The sequence below is a fragment of the Podarcis tiliguerta genome (assembly GCF_965153285.1).
Source record: "Podarcis tiliguerta genome assembly, chromosome: 11".
NCBI lineage: Eukaryota > Metazoa > Chordata > Lepidosauria > Squamata > Lacertidae > Podarcis > Podarcis tiliguerta.
This window is the reverse complement of record NC_139544.1, coordinates 41,199,397-41,214,617: the sequence shown is the minus strand read 5'-3', so window position 1 is coordinate 41,214,617 and position 15,221 is coordinate 41,199,397. Positions and strand designations below refer to the sequence as shown.

At 42.4% G+C, this 15,221-nt stretch overlaps 1 protein-coding gene across 2 annotated transcripts in view; it reads right to left on the bottom strand.

Moving 5' to 3' along the window:
• SLC38A9 (solute carrier family 38 member 9) overlaps positions 1–15,221 on the bottom strand; it is a 44,022-nt gene that overhangs the window by 12,327 nt on the left and 16,474 nt on the right. For both annotated transcript variants that reach the window (XM_083404059.1, XM_083404058.1), the window contains exons 10-11: positions 14,840–14,947; positions 5,288–5,394 (exon numbers count right to left, since the gene is read on the bottom strand). In XM_083404059.1, the coding sequence (XP_083260185.1) occupies positions 5,288–5,394; positions 14,840–14,947 (215 nt within the window). The remainder of the gene's footprint in view (positions 1–5,287; positions 5,395–14,839; positions 14,948–15,221) is intronic.

Sequence of the window (15,221 nt, the reverse complement as noted above, 5' to 3'; positions counted from 1 at the left end):
TATCCCTACCACCGCCAAAGTTAATGAAAGCATATGATTTGAATATCCCCATTTCCATTCGGGTAAATGAGACCAGAACTTATTGTTTTCCATCTTAATTTTAAGTATTATGAGGATACAATGCAATGACGGTACTTTGAGAAAAGAACATTTTCCAGGAATATGCAGAATAGGAACACAGCTCCACAAGAAATGGTAAATGTTAACAGAATAATTAAATCATGATGGGAGGAGTTGTATTGAAAGTAATAAAAAAAAAAGGTCTGTACTTTTATATTAAACCTATTGGAAGCTGCTTCTAACACTAAAACGCACACAGAGAAAGCTCCCCAGTTGTACAAGGAGCACAAGAGAGTTGCTGTGCATGAAACAAAACAAAGTAAGTTAAAAGCACCCACCACACAAACAGATCTTGCCACAAAAACCTCTTTGGATGGAGTCAAATACAGTGGTGCCTCGCAAGACGAAATTAATTCGTTCCGCGAGTCTCTTCGTCTAGCGGTTTTTTCGTCTTGCGAAGCAACCCTATTAGCGGCTTAGCGCTATTAGTGGCTATTAAAGGCTTAAGGGATTAGCGGATTAGCTGCTAAAAGGCTATTAGCGGCTTAGAAAAAGGGGGTGGGGAGCGAAAAAAAATCTCAAGACTCGCAAGACATTTTCGTCTTGCGAAGCAAGCCCATAGGGAAATTCGTCCTGCGAAGCGCATCGAAAAACGGAAAACCCTTTCGTCTAGCGGGTTTTCCGTCTTGCGAGGCATTCGTCTTGCGGGGTACCACTGTAGTGCATTTTAATAATTTTTTTAAAAAACTACCCTCACAGCAGCAAATGTGCTCATTTTACATTTGCTAGAGATGGATACATTCAGAGGCCACAATCCCATGCATGTTTAATTGGAAGTCCTGCCCAACTGTATTCAATGCTTCATTTATTGTGGATTTTGTTATTGTTTTTAAATATACCTCTGCAATGGTTATACATCGCTGCTTTGTTATTTTGTTTTTAAATATACCTCTGCAATGGTGAGGGGTAGAAACTAAACAAAAGATCAAACAAGATAGCAGGGTCTGTTAGTGTCTGGTGAAAGCTGTCAAATTCTGTCGAAGTTCACCCTCAGACATGTTTTCAGTTAGCAGCCCTGACTATGTAAGCATGTTTATGGACGTAAGTGTAGCAGGCTTATACCAAGTCCATTTAGCCTGATATTGTTCATTCAGTAATTGATCCTGGGTCATTCTGAGTCCTGATACCCAAGTTCCTTTAACTAGAGACACCTCAGTCCTTCTGAACGCAGAGCTGAAGCTATGGGCCTGCATTCTTGACAAGACAATCACAGTACATTTCCTGCTTGGTGAATATATTTTCAGAGGTATGATTGCCTACCACCAGCTCTACTAAATATTATTCCTACTATTCATTGGATTTCTTATCCACCCTTCACTATATGGTCCTAGGGCTGGTCAAAACAATACAAAAATGCAATATTAAAATTAGCTAAAAAACAATTTACCATCAGAAGAACAGGATGGGTCGTAAAACATTTGTTTTACCAGAATTTACAAAACATTTAAAATACCCATTAAATAATTAATAAAGGTCAAGGCTAAAATAAGTTTTTTTGTTTTAAAAAAGTATTAATAAAACCAACAGTAAGAAAATATATATATTATAAACTGAATTTGATTTTTTAAAAATATAAAATCTGCACATATCTAATCCCAGAGCATTCTTTTCCTCTCTTGACATTAAGAACATAACAAGATCAGGCCAATGACCTATTTAGTCCAGCATCCTGTTCTTACAGTGACCACTTAGCTGCCTATGTGAAACCCTCAAAAGCGAGATCTGAGTGCAAGAGCACTCTTCCCTCCTTTGGTTTCCAGCAGCTGGTATTCAGAAGAATTACAAACACCTCGGGTAATGAACACTTCGGGTTCCAGACTCCGCTAACCCGGAAGTAGCACCTCAGGTTAAGAACTTTGCCCCAGGAGGAGAACAGAAATCGTGTGGCAGCAGGGGGAGCCCCATTAGCTAAAGTGGTACCTTAGGTTAAGAATGGTTTCAGGTTAAGAACAGACCTCAGGAACAAACTAAGTTCGTAACCAGAGGTACCACTGTACTGCCTCTGACCAAGCATCACCGTTGGGGCTAGCAGCCATTGATCGCCCTTATCCTCCATGAATTTGTCCAAACCTCTCTTGAAGCTACCCAAGCATTGCATTTCCGGCTGAACAGTGGGAGAACAAGAAAGAAATGCAGGTGGGGAAAGTGTGGCAGGGTGGAGAAAGCAAAAGCGCCTGTGCTTCATTGCCTGGAGGCCGTTGTACTTCGCCACAGGCAACTGTTTAAAATTACAAGGCTGATGGAGGATACAGGAGTGAACCTGCCGAGTGACCAGACCTTGACTGTTGTTATTACAATGTATTGTGTCACCGTCTAGAACGCCAGACACAGATCAGCAGCCCACCATGCAAAGAACTGTACAAACACATCATAAAACGCTGGCTTTGGCCCAATACATTGTGTAAGCATTCCTTGGGAGATGGAATCAAGGGAAGAAAGGGAAGGGGAAAGAGAATAAAAATGTGAAGAATACATAGGCAGCCTTAAAACGCAGGATTCCTACTTAATCCCTGCAGTGGTTATGGAACACATTCTCCTGATGCCTTACCCACAAACAGGGCTCTTGGGCCTGGCAGGAAGAGGGAGCGTGAAGGTATTGTCTTGATATAAGATGGAGAATATATTATATCAAGGAAGGAGGGGGAGGAGAAATAAGTAGCTGGTAAAGGTCTGTGAGTCACTGTTTGTAATCCCCTTGACAAGTACAACTGAGGGAAATTGGCATGAGCCACACAGGTTTTCCTCAGAGGTGGACGCAGTCGGAAACTCTAACCAGGAGAGCTTCACAGACTAGATGTAAACCAACGACTTCCAGGATTTGGCCAAAATCACTAAAGAGTATGAAAGAATATAAGGAACAGACAGAAAAAACAGGCTTGGGCCTGCCTGCTTGTTTATTACATTTATGAACTCCATGGAGGGAAGGGCAGGAGAAGCCAGAATATATGGCATGCTCCTATCTAATTTAATCTTCAAAACAACCCTTTGAAGCGGATTACACCAAGTCACCTAGAACGCTTCATCAAGGTCACCCAGTAATCTTCATTGCTGGATCCGAACCTGGGTCTCACTAGTCTTATTCCAAAACTCTCACCATTGTCCCACACTAGCTTAATTGGAACCGTGTCACAGATTAAGAACTGTGCCATTTGATTGTTAGTAGTAGTTTATGAAAGTGTTAGAAGAGCCAGTGTGGTCAAAGGATGGAGAAGTTGGAACTGGCAGCATATACAGTGGTACCTCGGGTTAAGTACTTAATTCATTCCAGAGGTCCGTTCTTAACCTGAAACTGTTCTTAACCTGAAGCACCACTTTAGCTAATGGGGCCTGCTGCGCCGCTGCTGCATGATTTCCGTTCTCATCCTGAAGCAAAGTTCTTAACCCGAGGTACTATTTCTGGGTTAGCGGAGTCTGTAACCTGAAGCGTATGTAACCTGAAGCGTATTTGGTGCCTTTTAATTCTAGTATGAAGCAAAGCAAAGTAAAAACCCCAAACTCTTTCATTCCCTATTTATCCATTTCAACCCATTTTTGGGTTTATATGCTTCTATCAAATCCCTTCTTAGTCATTCGTTTTCTAAGTTCAAGGACCCCACTGGTTTTTTGCTTTTCCACGTATGGAAGGCATTCTATACTCCTGCTTATTTTTGTTGCTCAGTTCAATCATTTTTCCAGTTCCAGTCCTCAAGTGGCATTATGATGTCATAGAAACTGGCACAGAGCAAAATCATTGTTATAAAATCCTCTTGTACGAAACTGTATAAAAGTGCAACCTCAGAGCACAACTATGATTTTCACAATAGAACTTATCAAACCTGCAGCATATTAACGGGATACTCTTCTGGTTGTTATATTGATGAATCTTTCCCCACTCACCCCACACAGAGAAGGATGATGAAGAAGGGCTATCTTATGGCTCAGTTTGCTAAATAAACCCTCCATATGAGACCTTGGATAACATGGTAGAGATTTTATCTGTGTCAAAGACATGGTTTAAACATGTTACCAGGGGTGTGGGGTATGGGATGGACACACCTGAAGCATCTAACAGCCTAGTTCTTGCAAACAATAGAATAAGTGATACGACTTTACCACTTAAGACTTCAGGTGGGGACTCATGCAACTGAGTACTTCTTCATACAACTAAAAAAATATAATTCTTACACAAAGATGTCCAGGAGAAGAAACCTAGCCATTTCCCCAACATCCTAATTTTTGTGGGGAAGTGAATTGGGCATTACCAAAAACAAATGGAACCAGAGTCATAATTAACTTATCAGAACAGGTGCTGGCTCAGAATATAAATAATAAAAACCAAACATACATCATCACGGGCAAAAAAGAACCCTGCCTGATCAGTAAATGCTCCACAGTTATCTCAGCTAATATCTTTTGCTGCCTTCATAACAACCTCAAGCTAGCTTAGAGTCGTAATGACAAATACGCTTGAAGTATGGAAAAGGCCAGCGCAGTAAAGCCCCATTTCCTAATGCTTTTTTCAACTCTTTGGCTGTTTATATCAGCTTATCTTTAGAAGTGATACTAACTTTCCCAGACTTGAGGATGATAATTTCAGAATGAGAAGACTGCACACGCATTAGGGGAGATTAGTTATCTAGCATGCCCAGGAAAAGGATATGCAGGATGTCTTTGTTTCATGCAAATGAACAAATTAAGAGAAGCCCTCAGAGCAAAAGAAGTCGGCCACCCATGTTAAACCCTGGCAAAGGTTTGCAACCCATTTTAGTTCATGCATTTTAGTTTGGGGGCTGCCATTTTGTCTATTCGAGAGAACATGCGAAAAGAAAACACGTTCCATCTACGTTTCAAATTCTTTTGAGGCATTCCGTTCACCTAAATAATATGCATGCTGCTACTCCCTGTCTTATGGCTCCTAACTTCAGGATTCAGATGTGGATCTAACCCCAACATTAGCCAATTGCTGTTTGCACACGTTGTTCCTGCATGTACCTCCCCACCAATTCACCCAGCCAACGGTTAAGATACGCACAAGCGATGCAGCATAAAGGAGCAGGGCAGAATCTTGGGGAAAGGACCAAGAATGCGAGTTCTTTTATATCTGTGCACATCACATCTAGTATGCAAAAGCAGCTCAGACAAGAGCGGTTCATTATATGTAGATACAAATCCCTCGTGCTGTACTTACATTGCTTTCCTGGTTCTTGTTGTTCTTAAGCAGTGTAATTACACAATTATGAATAAAGAAGGCCAGAGTCAGCACCCCTGTAAGCTGAGGAAACAGAGTCCTGAACTCTGGAGAAACAAAAATAAATTATAATTAACAAAATGGCTGCCAACACCACTATAATAGGTACCACTGCTCTCCCACTTTACTGATTCCTGGGCCTGGTTCTGTGGCCAATTTTAAGGCTCCAGCTGCGCCATATAGGAGAAACTTCAATAATTTCTTCAAGGGGGAAGCATGGTAAAAGGGTGAGGAACGATAGTAGCCAAACACATATCAAACAAGCAGCTTTACAAATTGCTTTGTTAACAAATTTGAGCAAACCACCCATTTGCTGAGTGCTGATGCAGCTCATTGGCAGAAATCAATACAGTGTAAATTTAGAAGCCAGACGCCTGTACGTCTTGAACGTTTTGGCTCCTGAACGATAGAAAACCGGAAGTAATTGTGCCAGTTTTCAAACAATTTTCAGAAGCCACACGTCCGGCGCAGCTTCCGATTGGCTGCAGGAGCATCCTGCAGCCAATCGGAAGCCAGGCCTTGGAAGTTGACCGTTTTGGACTTCCGGAACGGATTCCGTTCAACTTCTAAGGTACGTCTGTACTTTAATTATTTTAGGGGTAGGGAAGGAAGCATGTAGCCTTAAGGCTCAAAACAAACCCTGTTTTGTTGTTGCATCTGAGCAAGACCTGAATCTGCTCTGACTGTCGAGAAAATCTAAAATAAAGTTATCTATAGTGAAAAATGAAACACCGAATTCAGTAGCGCAGGAAGTAAATAAGGAACTACTGAAGCAGGGATTAAATCACTTCTTTTAAATATAACTTGAAAGCTTATTGTCAGGTCTCACAAAATTTTATGGATGGTGTGTGTGTGTGTGTGTGTATGTGGTATAGCACATGTGCAATACCAATGCTCCAACATGACTGTTTCTATTGGGTATATTGCTCAGATGTTACAAAAAAGAAGCAGCAGTATTGGCACAAAGTCTTGAAAGCGTTCTAATTTTTAGAATGTACTGTTCAAAACTTCTTTCAGGAATTGCAACAAAGGCTTGAAGAATGTCAGAAAACTGAATTCTTTAATCCTGTGCCACGAGATCAAGAATGGTCCTTGGCTACACATGTTTTCTCATATGGCCTTCTGAATATTGAAACCACTAGAGAAAAGTCATTTGATATCCTGGGTTACTTTCAAAAACTCTGGGAAACACTTCTGTATGTTACGAAGGGAACATGAATGAGGAGAGAATGCATTGAACCAACATCAATTCCTGATCTTGAGCAGAGGAGGGAGGAACTTTTGTGTTTAATATCCCACCCCACCCCCGTTTGAATACCATCCACTCACATTGCCAGTGGCGTAGCGTGGGTTGCCAGCACCCGGGGCAAGGCAAGTAATTTGCGCCCCCCCCCCCGCTGCACTGTCCCTCCCCCAGATAGTCCCTCGCTCTCTCTCCGCACCGCACCGCACCGCACCGCACGCCTGGCACCCTCCCCTCCACAGTGGGTGGCGACCCGGCGGCTCGGATCGGATTCGCACAGCCAGCACTGCAGTGAGAGAGAGTGAGCGAGCCAGGTAGGGGCAGAGAGCTGCGAGTGCGAGCGCCCCCCCCAGATGTTGCGCCCGGTGCGGCCGGCCCCCCCTGCACCCCCCACGCTACGCCACTGCACATTGCAACAATGTGTTGGTAATTAACATCAGACTGATAGCATAGTCAGTACAACATGAGACTTTTAATCTCAGGGTCGTGGGTTTGAGTCCCACATTGTGCAAAAGATTCTTGCATTGAAGGGGGCTGGACTAGATGACCCTCGTGGTCCCTTCCAGCTCTACAATTCTATGATTCTATGAAATTAGTGACGGGAAATGGGAAATTATGGACCTGACACCTTGTATATTTTAAATATAAAGCCTGTATTCCTTTCATTAGCAGAATGTCTAACTTACATTCTTCCTCCAATATGGAGGTCCAAGGCAGCATTTTTTTAAAAGCATATATTCAGTATAACCCCCTTTAACTGTCTCTGTTCTATTTACCACTCTGAACACACCGTTCAATCTACATGATGGAACAAATGGGTTCAGGGTGGGATATAATCAGTTTTGGCAAATGGGAGAGAAGCCAGAGAAATGCCTTCCAATAAGCATTTGTGCTCTATATTGGATTAGCTTGCTGCTTTTGATGTCAGCTGCAGAAGGTCATTTGTTTCAGAGTTCCTGCTGTTTCTCTGCCCTTGCTCAAATGCGATAAAGCTCTGTCCTGGCACTTATTACTGTAAGGAGATGGCTCCTCTTAAGACAATACAATGCACATCTGTCTCCAGGATACTGTATTCCTAATTGCCCTTGGAAGTTTTCCCTTCTTCTTGATTACCAACAAACACATGCATGGGAAAAAACACGTTTCATTTAGCCTACTTTAAATTCAACTTTTCTGTCCTAAAAGTAAGAATCATCCAAATGGATTCGTAACCGCTCATTATGGTCTGCGTCGTATTATTCGTCCCCACTCCACCGCCTGCAAAATGACACTAATTCAGGCATGGGAATTTTGAAGTTCAGAAATTGATAGGCAACAGCGAAACACTAACCCTGAGTGTAAGGGTCTCTATGGAGGATGGGGGGAACAAAAATATGTAGTTGCTGCACAATTCTTTTTTCTTTTTTTAACAAAACACTTCTATCACAAGGAAATAGCTTTCCCCCAGGAAAACCCAGTTTGCATGTTAGGAAAATATGATTCCATCCCCACAAGAGTGTTCTGCTATGGTTATGGTTGTTATTTGAAATTTGACTGCATTAGTGTCAGGCATAGTGGTTAGTGACAGCCAATGCAAGCTTTGAGAGGGGGATGCTGATCAATGGAGAAAAGATAACAGGTTTACTAAACTTTAAGCCATGCGTAGGCAAACTAAGGCCGAATCCAACCCAATCACCTTCTAAATCCGGTCTGCAGAGATTCCGGGAATCAGGGTGTTTTTACATGAGTAGAATGTGTCCTTTTATTTAAAATGCATCTCTGGGTTATTTGTGGGGCATAGGAATTCGTTCACTCCCTGCCCCCCGCCCCCAAATATAGTCCACAACTCCACAAGGTCTGATGGACAGTGGACCGTCCCCCTGCTGAAAAAGTTTGCTGACTCCTGCTTTAAACACTTGAACAGCCACAAATTTATCAACTTTTTTTAAAAAAACCCAATTTGCACATGTATTTTTACATAAGGATTTTTAACGTTCAGAAGTTCTGTTTCGTATTTTAACCATCAATAATCCTAATTCCCCTGTTTTTTGTGCTTCTTGGTGAGTGCCACCTTTCCATTTGTCATTTAACAGCCAAAAACACCAACTAGCTTCTTCTTCTCACTACCCAATTCATATTATGTACCTTTTAAAAATTAGGTTTTTTACTGTTGAGTAACAGAAATATAATTTTGCGGCTAAACGTTTCCTTGCTGTACCAGTTGTGCGCTGAAGTGCTCATCTAGCTCCTTCAACAAATGCCACAACCATTTTGCAGGCTTGGTTTTTGTAGGTGGCGGGGAGGAGTATTATTACATCTGGCAAAGCATTTTGGCAGAAATACTAACTAAACAAGCCTGAGCTTTGAGAATGGCTCAATATGAGGACAATTTTGCAGCTCAATGGTATACTTTTATTCAATGGACGAGGTGGTTGTGGGATTCCACCATCCACCAATAGGACTCTGTGGACTGATCCTGCTGGGATAAATAAGAGGCATTGTTTTTCTACTCATGAAATGAACCAAGATTGCTCTCCCGCTACATTTGTATTGTGAAAATGATGTACCATGGGTTACAGGGTTATTTAAATAAATAAATGGTTTGAAACAATTTTTTTAAAAAAACAACAACTACCCAGAAAAACAATTTTTAAAAGACTGTCTGACAAAATGCCTGTATTTTGGAAAACAACAACAACAACCTAGGAAATTTATGCAGAATAATGCACCAATCTGCCACCAAGACTACTATCCTAACCACCGCCACCCTTTTCTTTTTACTGTTGCCCTAGCCTAGTGGCTGTGCAGGTTGTGTCCAGTGTGCTCTTTCCGTTTCATAAAAATGGGTAGAAACCTGGGGTAACTGCCTTGCCTGCTTCAGATTCAGGGATGGCTGTTGAAAGATGAGCCACCTTGCCCACCCACGATCTAACAGAATGCCAGGGGTGAACTTGCAAAGTTTGTAGGACTGGTCTGATTAAAGTTAAAAAAATCTGGATTCACCAAAATGCAGTTTGCTTGGCTTGACATCTGTTCCAATTCACAAACAATTCATCAAAGCTGCATCATTCTCCAGCCCTCTTCCCTCCACCCGCTACCCTGCTCTGTTTGGATAACCATGCAGACTATAAACATTCACAGATTAAGTGTGCCAGTAAACAGCAAAATCTGAGCAGTGTTTTCTGACGAAGGACATCTGGAGGGCTGTCAGGGAACAGCTCTGTGCTGCATCGTAAATCAAGCTAAGCTGAAATCGATGCAACTGCAGTCGCAGGTAAAATGAACTCTCTCAGGTATGAATATGCATATGGCACAAACTGGACCATCTCCATGGAGTTTGCATGCCACTGTGGCCCACACAAGCTATTTGTCTGCAACTGTTCTTGTTTTGTCCCTGAGGCATCTTTTCTATTTGGATCTTTACCAAGGAGGACTAAGAGGAGTGCGCATCTCTCTAGCAGCGCAAATGGTTTTTCCTATCCCTGCTGTCAAACTAAAGCTCAAACACTCTATATTTCATTGTTTGGATGGGAAATGATGTTTACCACAAAGGTCAGCCATTGACTAGGAAACCTTTTTAGCGCCATTATTTACACTATTATAGGGGATGGGAGAAGAGGGGAGAAACATTTTCCAAACCGCAAATCCGGAATCTCGGTGTGGACTCCTTACAAATTCGTCAAAGTTACATATGCTTTGCATTATAGCAAGCAGCAACTCTTTTTTCTTTTAATGAGAAATGACCTTAGTTTTATGAATTTTGTCCATTGCCTATAAAAAATATACAAAAAGAAGAGGAATACAGAACCATTTTAGGTTCTGCCATCTGTATTGAAGCACTTAAAGCTGAGGCACTCACTGTTATATGGGGCAGTAATAAATCTGGCCCAGTTTTGTAATACTCTATTTCTCTAAATGGTGGTATGTTACAAAATTGTACAACTTAAATTATAAAACAGGACATGACTGACAAAAAAAATGGGTCACTGTAACTCCTTTTTTTCTACATGGTAAGCTCAACAAATCAGTATTCCAAGTTTCTCCTGAAAAGGAGAAAGTATTTTTGACAGGTTAATTTATGCTGCACCCTGAGCTTCGCAAAGGGGGGGGGGGAGAGCAGTTTATCATAAACTGGAAGTTTAACTTTCCATTTCACTGGGAGGGGCTGAAAGAGAGCAAGTTGCTTAGCGAGTTCATAGCATTTGAGCTGGGAGCTCACATTATGTGGTCACTAAATTACATCAGCTCTTGCAAGTGCACAGCCTAACAGACAACGATTGTGACAGACAACGGCACAAGCCAGCTCTCTTGCATTTCAACGCTGCCTCCCTATCAACTGAAACCACAAAAAGGAGGTGGTTGTATTGGTGGGATAATATAAATGTCACATATTTAACCTTGCTATGTGCACACGGTTGCCTCTGAATTGGCCACCATGGGGGCAACTGCCTGCATGAAGACAGCATTCCTTCCTATATTGAGACACACAAAGAGAGAAAGGCGGGAAACAAGAATACTGAAAGTAGATTAGAGAAAGCATTTGTTAAATAGTATTTTAACTGCGTTTATACATAATAGAAGAAAGGCATGCAGTAATTCCTCTCTCTCCTCAACAGCTGCAGCCCCGTTGGCCTTCAGGGAGTTGGGCCAGTCTGCTTCTGTCCTGGCTCGCTCTCCAAGTAAACTGAGTGGGAGGACTCCAGAAAAATAACTTGTGGAACATGTTCATATACTAATTTCTACCCTCTTTAGAACACTGAAATAAATTATTATTATTATTATTATTATTATTATTATTATTATTATTATTATTAATAATAATGATGTATATGTGTGAGAGAGATAAGAGAAATCAACCTGGGAAAGAGAAAATTATTTCCCTCACGTATTCTGTCCCATCACAGAGTGGACTGAGGGGGGAAAGGGCTTTTCTCCTACCCACTTCCTGCCAATGTTGTTATGGGGCAAGCCAGTTGAGAGACCCAGCGTAGTATACGGACTAGATTGGGCACAGTAATGGATTATAGGACCAGAGGAAACAACTTCAAATTCCCACTCAGCCATGAAGCTTACCAGGCGAGCATGGACCAGTCATCATCTTTCAGACTAACCTACCTTGCAGGTTTGTTTTGAGGATAAAAAGGCATTGGGGGCGGGGAGGGGGAACCATATATGCCACCCCGAGTTCCTTGGTAGAAGAGCAGGACAGAAATATAAATTAATGAATGACTACAAACAGGTAGGAGGAGGAGATAGCTGGTGGATAGGTACAGTTTTCTATCTTGAGACTAGATTTCATGTGGTGTTTTGTGTGGGGCTCACACTTAAGATGAGAAAGAAACTCTCCTTGCTCACAGCCAGCCGCACCTACAGTCTGGTTTCCCTGAGTGGCCCCATTTAAAACATTTCTTCCTGTAATACCTTTCAATTTAACATAGCTCTTTTCTTCCCTTCCTTAGAGGAACTCTGCTATTTACCTCATAAAATTTTTATACTGCTAATTGTAAGGGGGGGGGAACCCCTCAAATCTGTAAAAATGCACCCCCCCTCAACCAAACACATAATCTAACCCATGACTTGATATCCTGTTGGTAGTTCCTTAAGTTCCTTAGTTCCTTAAGTGAAATCTCAGGATCAACTGCCCATCAGATAGCCTTCTTATCAAGATCACCCCAGTTTTGGTATGCCCTTCCTCTGAAGACTAGAAGGGCACCAGCTTCCTCAAACCAAGGCAGATGACTGGTCCATGTAGCTTAGTAATGTCTACACTAGGCTTCCTCAACCTCGGCCCTCCATGTTTTTGGCCTACAACTCCCATGATCCCTAGCTAGCAGGACCAGTGGTCAGGGATGCTGGGAATTGTAGTCTCAAAACATCTGGAGGGCCGAGGTTGAGGAAGCCTGGTCTACACTGACTAGCAGCAGCTTTCCAGGGTTTCAGATAGGGGACATTCCTATCCCTACCTGGAAATGCCATGGACTCAACCAGGGACCTTCTGCATTCAAAGCAGATGCTCTCTCTCACTGAGCTATGGCCATTCCCTGCACTGTGATTTGGCGCACCATACGCAGCATAGCTTTTGGCGCTCCCTGAAGACCTGCTTTTTGTGCTTTTAAGATGGCAATATTAGCCTCTGTAGTGAGAAGACAACATATGTGATATTATTATTATTATTATTATTATTATGCTTTATGTATGTATTTGCAGCAGGTGTTCTGGGGTTTTCTGACAGAAGTACAGGATGCAAGTTTTGCAGATAAACAAACTTATGACAATGGCATTTGCAATGGAAGACGATGTTGGAATAGAATTAGTTCCATTCACTAGAACATGGACAGGGACTTCTTATACAGTAGTACCTCAGGTTACAGACCTAACCCAGAAATAGTACCTCGGGTTAAGAACTTTGCTTCAGGATGAGAACAGAAATCGTGCCCCAGCGGTGCAGCGGCAGCAGGAGGCCCCATTAGCTAAAGTGGTGTCTCAGGTTAAGAACAGTTTCAGGTTAAGAACGGACCTCCGGAACCAATTAAGTATGTAACCAATGGTACCACTGTACAATATTTTCCACACGTGTTCTTCTGTGGAGGAAAGCTGTGTTGGAAACAGTCGCCAGAAGTTCTCTTTGGGTTTATGACGACTGATCTATTGTGACTTGGAGAACAGCTGAACTGTTCTCTAAATCAAAGGCATTACCAGGGTAGGGTGGGGCTGTACCCCTCCGAAATTCACTGGGGAGTGGGCAGAAAGGGTGTTTCTACGTCCTCTAGCAAGAATTAATTAAATGTTAACGACATTAACGATTCCCCAGGTGAAAAGAGTACCTAATTCTAATCAGACACCACATGAAGAAAGCAAGTTCTTCAGAGCTCTTTTTTTTTTGGCAGCAGAATGAGACTCCTAGTGAAGGTCCCTGATGCCTCATTACAAGCCTTTTTGGAGGAAGAAAAAGAGGCTAATGGCCTCAAGAGCATTTTGACTAGTGCCAATGCAAGCTCCATGTGCTAGCAAGCTGGAAAAGTCAACCCACCCACAGCCTCTGGCCAGAAAACCCAACCTTCATGCAGTGCTGAAATCACTCTGGAATTGTCAGACTTGGATGTGCTTCTTATGCAAGCATTTCCCCACATCTGAGTAGATTCAGCTGCATGGGGGAGACCCTGAAAGTGCTGCCAAATCTTGGATGGAGCTCTTCTCCTTCCTCCCCACACTGATCATCCTAGGCATCACTATGGGCAAGGAGGTTAATAGGGCTAGTTGGTCCCACACAGCTAGAGGCCTGATCACAGAAAAGAGGGGAGAGGACAGCCCTTGTTCCACCTGATGCCCTTCCTGAATTGAGACTGTGTCAAATGAGAAAAGGAATTCTCTACCCATTCAAATACCATAGCAAATCCCTCTCCCCTCCATCTCCTTTGGAGGAACTGAGAAGCTGAAGGAGAGGAAAAGCCATATACGGATGCAGGTGTGAGAGCAAAGCAGATGGGGCCCTTGTGTGTGTGTGGGGGGGGGGAGTTCTGGTGGCCTGGTGTTTGCAGGGCTGGTGCAAGCAGAGTGCTCAAGAGCATAAATGAAAGAGCACTTGATGGCGGAAGGGGAAATCAGTTCAGTCATGAAATTTGCTTGGTGGCCTTAGTCAAACCTCAATTGCTTACACTAAAATCATTGCACCTGTAACAGGGGGTGATCATACCAGGCTTGTTGTAAGGATTATGCAACAAGAATTGCACTAGGTACTAATGTAATTCCCCCCCCCCCTTAAATATTACTGTTATTCCTGAGATCAGCCATCACAGAATGATATTGGCTCCAATAAATTATAATCAGGGATGGGAAAGCTGTGGTCCCCTAGTTACTGCTGCACTCCAGTTCCCATCAGCTCCAGCCACTATGGCCAAGGGCCTGAATGTTGGGAGTTGGAGTCCGACAACACCCGCAGCATCCCCATTTTCTTTAAAGGCCTCGTTTAAAATATTTAAACTACATGACATGCTTGAGCATTTTGCTCCTAGATTTATGGCTCTTATAAATTGCAAATGACCAGTGCATAAATGGTCACCTACACCCTATTGTTCCAACTCAATCTACGTTTCTTGCAATTAATTCCAATAGTGATATAGTAGCCTGCACTGTACTGGTAACCAATTCAAAAGGAATTATATACAGGGGCTGAAGAATACATTCGAAACCACTTTCATCTTATCAGATGATTAAAATGGAGTGTTTTAAAGTCAATACTCATGGCTGTTTTATATATAAAAAAAGTTTACCTGGTACAAAATACGTGGTTGATTTGAACCAGTCAAATTCTAAATGGAATCCCAAGAGAGCAGCTTTCACAGTAACGAGGATAACTAGGTAGATGACTGAAACGGTACCTGCAATAAGGGAAGGGGGGAAACCACAAGTCACTCAGATACATTTAAATTAAGTAGGAGCAGAAGTGTTGTTTTTCGATCTCTGCTAGGACCAACCCAAAACAGCTCCCCTGCCTCCAATCCTTCCCTCTTCAATTGCTCATTTCTGTGTTTTGTTTTTCACTTGCAAATCCGCTCTGGGATTAATGCAACCGAGATAAAATTATTTTGCATCTTATTCAGCCAGGTTCGAACAAGAGAACACATGGAGAGGGGGTCAGAAAATCATGTTAAT